This window comes from Zosterops lateralis (assembly GCF_965231275.1).
Source record: "Zosterops lateralis genome assembly, chromosome: 6".
In the NCBI taxonomy this organism is placed as follows: domain Eukaryota; kingdom Metazoa; phylum Chordata; class Aves; order Passeriformes; family Zosteropidae; genus Zosterops; species Zosterops lateralis.
Genome location: NC_139761.1, coordinates 47111309 through 47118863, shown reverse-complemented (window position 1 = coordinate 47118863; position 7555 = coordinate 47111309). Strand labels below are relative to the sequence as shown.

General features: G+C 42.2%; 1 protein-coding gene across 1 annotated transcript in view; it reads right to left on the bottom strand.

Moving 5' to 3' along the window:
* TNNT3 (troponin T3, fast skeletal type) overlaps positions 1-7555 on the bottom strand; it is a gene marked incomplete at its 5' end in the record, with an annotated part of 29827 nt that overhangs the window by 18796 nt on the left and 3476 nt on the right. Inside the window, 4 exon segments of the mRNA XM_083863282.1 lie at positions 2401-2418; positions 4977-4994; positions 5658-5671; positions 6185-6219. Coding sequence (XP_083719408.1) covers positions 2401-2418; positions 4977-4994; positions 5658-5671; positions 6185-6219 — 85 coding nt within the window.

Below are 7555 nucleotides of genomic sequence, written 5' to 3'. Positions count from 1 at the left end.
CAAGGAAAAAAAATGAATGTAGATACCAAAAGCAGTACTGGAAGTCAGGGTGCAAATGGTCTGAGATATTAAAAACATAAAGCTGATTTAAGCAGCCATCTCAGATGACATTTGTCTTATACAGCCATTCCTGCAGTCCTGCCCAAAGCCTGGAGTAGCATGCTGTTTCATAACCCTGATGCTTGCCCAAGTGGATTTACAACCTGAGGCCAGCAGGTTTTGGGTGGCTGCAAGTACTGCCATGAAACAGTGGCCTGGAAACTCCATTATATGAACAAGAATACCATCTTCAATCATTTGCAAAGCTAAAGCATCATATTTATCACTATTTGCTCTATACCACAGTGTTTAAGCTATAAAAAAGATGTGTGGAGAGGCTACTGTAGGAATGTCAGCCAGTTGTGAGCATTTCTGCATATAGTCTGTAGGCCAGATCTACCCCAAATAGGTCAAAATAGGCCTGCCAAAGAGACCCAACCAATCTCAGAGTAAAGGCTTTTCAACATTCATCCTTTTAAGAGGTTTACATTTCCCAGCATTTTTCAAGCTTTTATTTCATGCAACAATTACCACATACATCGACAGTGCATCCAATGTCAAGACAGAACATGAAGGCAGACAGTACAAAAAACAAAATGGTGGCAAATTTTAGTCTATATTAATATACCTATTTGTAACTCCTGTTTCCTTTTACCATCTTATAGTTTACTGGCTAAGCCAGAGCTTACTCTGAAAGGCAAGAATTCAGGAGTCATATCACATACCTTCCTCCTGAGCTTCTTTAGGTGTGAAGAGCCATGGGACGGGATGCAAAGGAACATTAAGAGAAATACATTGTTATATGAGCTGAAATAGGCTGAAACCTTTCATAGGCTGAAAATTCTGCTCAGAGGGAAAAGTTTTATCCCAGCAAAGGACGTGCTAAGGGCCAGGAGGGGAAAGGAATTTGAGGCACATGTGGCTGGGAAGCAACTTCACCATGTGAAGGGAAGAAACAAAAATATATCAGGGAAAATCTCACAGTAAGCTCAACTGTCATGTGCTGGAATTTTTCTCTAGTTCTAGTTTTAGAGGACAGCTCCTTCCCTTGCCCAGAAGGGCTTCATGGTGAGCCCTGCACAGGGCAGAGGTGGCAGAGAGGCCAGGTTACCACTGAGCCAACTCTGCCAGACCTTGCACTGAGATTATTCCTGGGTGTTAGCCCACTGCTCACAGAGGAGACATGGGAAGCAAAGACAACAGGAGCAAAAAGGCAAAGTAACTGGTACTGCTCCTCTTTCACCACCCTTGAGTCCCCACCACCACCACCAAGGAGACAGCAGGGAGCAGTTTGGAAGGTGATGGCACGTACCTGCTGGAGGAGCTTCATCAAGGTGGGATGTGGCAGGAAGCAAAAGCAATGAGATGGAAAACGAGAACAGTTAGACTAAAGAGTGCATGAAGGCAACAGAGGATTATTTAAAAAAAAAAAAAAAAAAAAAAAAAAAAAAAAAAAAAAAAAGCACAGGATGTATGAAATAAGGAAACAGAGGAGGACATGAAATGGAGACAGGTGACCAGAGCACACACAGATACAAGAAATGTAAAACCATCTGAACCTGGATGCTGTAAAAACTCTGCAAACTGCTCAGAGTGGGTCTATTGTGGCACTACAAACAGTTTACCCCTGTTTAAAATATGCCTACAGCACAAAGCTTTGCAAATATGGAACCAACACACCCTTTGGCTCCTTGCACCTGGAGCACCACATCCCAAACTCTTGAGTGCAAAGGGTGAGTTTCTGTTCCAGCCTGTTTGTTCCACCTTGCCAATGCTGTGTATTATATATTATATCTTATGTATATTAATACTGTGTATATTATATATCATATTATATATTATAGCTTATAAATGTATAATATATATGATATATGTTATATATAGTATGACATATTACAGCATATGTACTATATAGCATAGGGCTAAGCACATATTTGACCACAGATGGATTTTTGACTTCAAAATCCATCTGATCACGATCTGCCAAGCTATGTTGGAGAAACCAGTTGACACCTGATGGAAATCTTTCTAGCCAGACCCCAGTTATTCCATGGTACACAAATACCCAGGGCTAAAAATCAGCCTCAGAGCATGTTGTGTCTTGGATGAAGGGATGGTATCTACATTTGCTGTTTTGCTTCCTCCCCAAAACTGGAGCAGAGGTGTCTGCACAGATACCCGAGGATGTGGGGTACCCTCAGTGAAATTTGTTCAAGGGACAAGAAAAGCCCTCTGCCTGCAGATAGTTTTTCCCAGCATCTTTCTCTTGTCTCTTGCTTTCTTCTACCACGTTGCAAAACCGAGGTGCACATCATCCTGCTGGTGCAGGAACCAGCAGGGCTGAGATGCTGCTTCACCTACCTTCCTCCTGAGCCTCTTCTGTGGGAGGGAAACATCACACAGCAAAAGAAATGGAAGGAGAAAAATTAAAACAGGAAATATCTAGTTGGAACATTCCTGAGGTTTGTCAAGCTCCCAGCCCGTTAAGGATAAGAATACACAATGATGGAATTACAGGGTGAGAGAGAATTAAAAATAACATTTTTATGGGCACATTATGGGGTTATAAATGTTACTGAAGTATGGGAATATGACCACAAGTGAAAACCACATAAAAAGGCATCCAATATGTTATTCTTTATTAGAGCTGGCTAAAATACCCTAAACCCCAACTTTTGGTGAATTTTTAACCAAAAATAAAACTGCTGGATTTCTTTTCCTTTTTTTTTCTCATATGATGAAAATTTTTCACCAACATTTATCAATTTTTGAAATTTCAAATAAATTCATCCCTGAATTTTACCAGATGGATATAAATTTTGCAGAGTATCTCCCTCCCTTTAAAATATTCATTTCGAAACCACTGCACCAAAAATAAGTCAAACAGTTTAGCAAAAAAGGTAGAATAAAACAAATATATGTATGCTTGTTTTTATACAAATATATGGATTCACACACACATATATATGTATATATAAAAACTATTTTGTGTGTATATTATATACTTATATATCTATATCTATATATATATCAATGCATTTTATTTTTTTCATATATATAAATGTTTTGGTTTGGGTTTTTTTAACAAATAAAACATGCCAAATTTCCTACCAGCTCAATAAACAACATCAATGCCCACTAGTGCATTGATGTCTGTGGCTCAAGACAGAGTCCTGGACATTGGATGTGAACCATTTGCTCTGGATTTCTTTACACACATTCTCCCTCCACACTGAGAGAGAAAGAAAGCAAAAGCCATGTCACATACCTTCTTCCTGAGCTTCAGGTGGTAAGTGTCATGGAACAAGAAGCAACAGCAAGCAGGAAAATGAAAACAGAAAACTGTTAGAAACTGGTGTTGGGGTGAGCTAAGGCCTGGAGAAAAAAGGTGGTTAGAAAGTGATGGAGAAAAGTTATATGGAAAAGACATGGATGACATCAGAAAGAGACACAAAGGTCAAGCAAAAGTATTGAGCAAAGAGAAGATACACCTCAGAGGAGTCAGTCATGCAGATTAAAAAGAAATTGAAAGTCACCTGCCTATTAATTTCATGTCATTAATACTTTCATATCATTAATTTTGGGTCATTAAATACTTGAAAACAAAAAGTAGAGAGTTAGGGAAAAAAGGAGAAAGACAAGAAATGCTTTTCCTTTAAGGAAGGCTTGTCTGTAGGAGCAACACCCTTCGCTTGCTCTTTTGACATTTGACAAGACGTGAAGGATGGAGCATGAAGAACGCCTTCACCTTCCTGGCTCTGCCACTCCATGCAGGACCAGAGAGACAGAGGATGACTGAAGGCAGCTCTACAACCTATTTGGTGACTCTATTTTCTTTTTTTTTTTTGAGCCCTTAGTCCCTTCAGAAGCAGTTCCAGGGGAAATAGTTACTTAAGTATAATGTACATTATAGCAGAAACGACTCTCACCATGGCCACAGTTCCAACTCTGTTCCCACCACCACTGATGGGAATTTGCCTGTTGCAGCAACTTGGAGGAATCCATTAAAATTTTTTTAAAGGGAAAAAAGAAAAAAAACGCTGCTGTGTATAGATCTCCAAAAATGGGCATTTCTATACAGGGACAACTCTCTGTCTCTGAGCTGGTCTCATACCCTCCATGTGCAAATATTCCACCTCCCGTAAAGGGTTGTCCTTTCGACCCCTTAGAAGATGCCTTAGACACTAAGGACAGATCCTGGGAGAAATTCCAAGAGTTTGGCCCTTAGCTCTGTTCAGACACCTTGGGAAAATAAAGGATGACAACTGGCAGCTACACTTGCCTGAACCAAAGCCAGTATGTCAGAAGTGCCTAGCAAAGACAATGATACATCTCCAAAATCATCTTCTCCCTGCCGCCTACAAAAGGTGAAACAACTTGGGTGAGAAGGGTTTTTCATGCTCCATCTTTCCAGATCAGCACTCTGTCTGTTGCAGCTTGTCAAATCACATTTTTCCAGCTAAAGGCATGGTAAGAAACTTCATCTTTGCCAGTTGGTTCTCTGCCCTGCCTTTTCTGTCCTCAGCAGTGCCCTGTAAACTGCTCCTCAGGAGCTGGACAACCTGCTCTTCTTTTCAATTTCAAAATTTAAACCCCATCTGTGGACACGGCCAAAATGAGAATGGCAGGATTTCACCAATGATATGTTATGAGGGCTCTGCACCAGTCCCTGCTCTAAAAGGTTCCAAGTTTATGGACAGATTAGCCCCCAGCTTTTTCACTGTCCCCTCATACAAATACTCCATTTCACTGTAACATGAAGGCTCTGCATGACAGCCCCAAAAAACTTGATTGTTTGTTTTCCAAACTGGCTTCCTGATCAAGTGCTTCAGATTGCCTTTAGCAGCAAGCACCAAAGAGAAGGGTGAAATGTAGACAAGAGAAAAGCAGGATCAAGAATCAAAGAAAGATAAATTACGTTCCGCTTTTTTTGTTACCTTCTTCTTCGTACTCCTCTGCATTGAAATGGGAGAGGGGGGAAAAAAAGCAGACAAATCAGCCATCAGCTTAACACATCAGTAGGACATTAACCATGGCAGAGCCCTCTGTGCTCACAGGGATGCCAGGAAAGAAGATTTCTGAGAGACCACTTACAAACCAGCAAGTCAAATAACAGATTAAGTGACTTTGAAAATAAAAAAGAGTAGTTTTAAAAAGGGGAAGAAGATGAAAAAGTATTGAATTTTTCCTTGGGCAATGGAAACTCAAGGTTACACGTGCATTAGAAGGGAAGAGGTAGCAGAGAGGGCCTCTGAATATAAGAAGAGTGTCTATGTATATTGCTTATAAACATTGTGGGGATTTATGTTCTAAAAACAGATGTATTACACATACAGAAGCTTCAAAGTAAATTGCCAGCAGATGGCAGTGCCCCTACAAAAACTAGCAGCGTCCCCTCCCACCAGGGCATCGATTTGGGGCTGAAACCCCACAGGCTGCCCGCAGCACAGACACGGACAGGGTGCCACAGGTAGTGGAAAAACACCAGAAGCTGGTGACAGTCAGACAGACAGAAGCACAAAAAAGAAACTTCAGATTTGTCTAACCACACCAGCTGACACAGCCAGCAAATGTTGCAGGCTTGCACAGAAGCAATTACAGACAGATTTAAGACTTACCCTCTCCTTGTTCCCTGTGAGAGAGGAAAAAAGAATATTGAAACCAAGTAAGTATTTCTCCCGCTCTGTACTGATGTCAAGCTTTAAACCACACACTGAAGCAACCCAATGCAATGTTGTTTAAAGTCTGCTGTCTGCAGGTCTGTCCACAATTCCTCTGATCCTATGACTGCCCTAAATCTCCCCTCTGTACTACCGACGCAAAAATGTCAAATGATCCCATTGGGTTTGGTCGTACTACTCTAGATCTGTTAAACCAAGGCAGAAACCGCCGCACTGCACTTTTTATTCCCCCTCTTCCAGGTGCAGTGCCACAACCCTGGAGGGCAAGCTGAGCTGGGGGGAGGTGTTTGGGGATGTCCTGTGTTGGACAAGGAGGGGTCTTGGGCATTCTAAGTCAAGATGCCCCTTCCCCACTGCCTTGGGGGCTTCAGACTGAGCACAGAGCAGCACCCTGCAGGGATGCCCTCGCTCTGCTGTGTGGGGCCAAGCTGAGCAGATGAACACACAACTTTCTTTCTACTTACACTTCCTCGGTATCAGACATGTTGGCAATTAGTTTCTAGACAAAAGAGAAGAAAAGGAAAACAAACAAGAAGAAAAAAGGTGTTATTAGTGAGTGCACCTCATAAAAAATACCAAGAAGCAGATGTATTGACATTTGAGGACATAGAAAGCCAAGCACCTGCTTTCCCACGCAGCAACCAGTTCCCCACCAACACTGACATTTTGTGAGAAGCACAGACCTTTGCCACTCATGTCAGAGGACAAAAAGATCATCTGGAAAGATATATCCCACCAACTCAGCTGCTTCCCACAGGCAGACCCAGGGACTGCTTAGTCCCAGCTTTAAATGACAAAACCCCCAGAGCTCAGGGAGAGAGGCAAGGCCAGGGTGTCCTCCCACACCCATCTGACATTTCCATCGCTCCAGCAAGATCAGAGGAATTTTTCCTTCTTTTGTGCTACCATAGGTGGGAAGGTGGCAGCTCCAAAGCTACAGTCAGTTACAAAAATAACTGACACTACCAACAAACCTAGAGATAAGTACTTATTTGTCAGCACCCAAAAGTGTGTCTGGTTTACACAACTGGTGAGTGAGTGAACAATAATTTGTTGGTTAGTTTAAGATTAAAACCCACCACATGCCTAGTTAGGCAGTTCACATTGATATAACCATTTCTACGTAATGCAACACTGCCTTTCCTAAAAGCATCAGCTGTCCTGAAGCCAGGGGAGAAGATGAGGAAAGGCCACCAAAACTTTCTCCAGATCCACAGCAGATCTTAAATTAGAAAGCCAGACTTCTCCTTGCTGGCCCAAACCCCAACTTTCATGACTTCATTATTCAGCTGATATATGAGAGATATCTTGAAGGAGCAGGTGGGCTGACTTAGGTTCAAAAGGAACAACTGCAGCTCAGCAGCTTTCTATTTCAGAGGAAGGCAGTAATCCCACAGGCTCCAACCCTGCCCTATAAGGGATTCTCTCCATTCCTCAGCAGTGACCTTGGGCACCATACATTAACATCAATAGGATTTAAAACCCCCATGTTGCGAGGAGAGATAAACAGCCAACATATTTTATTCCAGTTCATTTATTTTCTTTCTGAAATTCAGCATTACCCTGGAAGTAGTGTCACCAGTGGCTGTATTATGACCTGACCTGAGGCGCTGGATGGGAGGGGTAAGGGGCAGGACACAGGAGATTTGGGTTCACTGGTCTCTTGGTCCCAGCCTGCTTTTAACTTTGTAGCTGTAGTTGCCCATTCTCGATTTCAAGGGCCATCCCAAGGAGTACTTAGGGGACTCTAGTCCTACCAGGCAGGGGGAGTAGGGGGAATTTTGTGTTCGGGAGGAATTTCTGCTTTAAAACAGCTTTTCTGCTCACCAATTCAC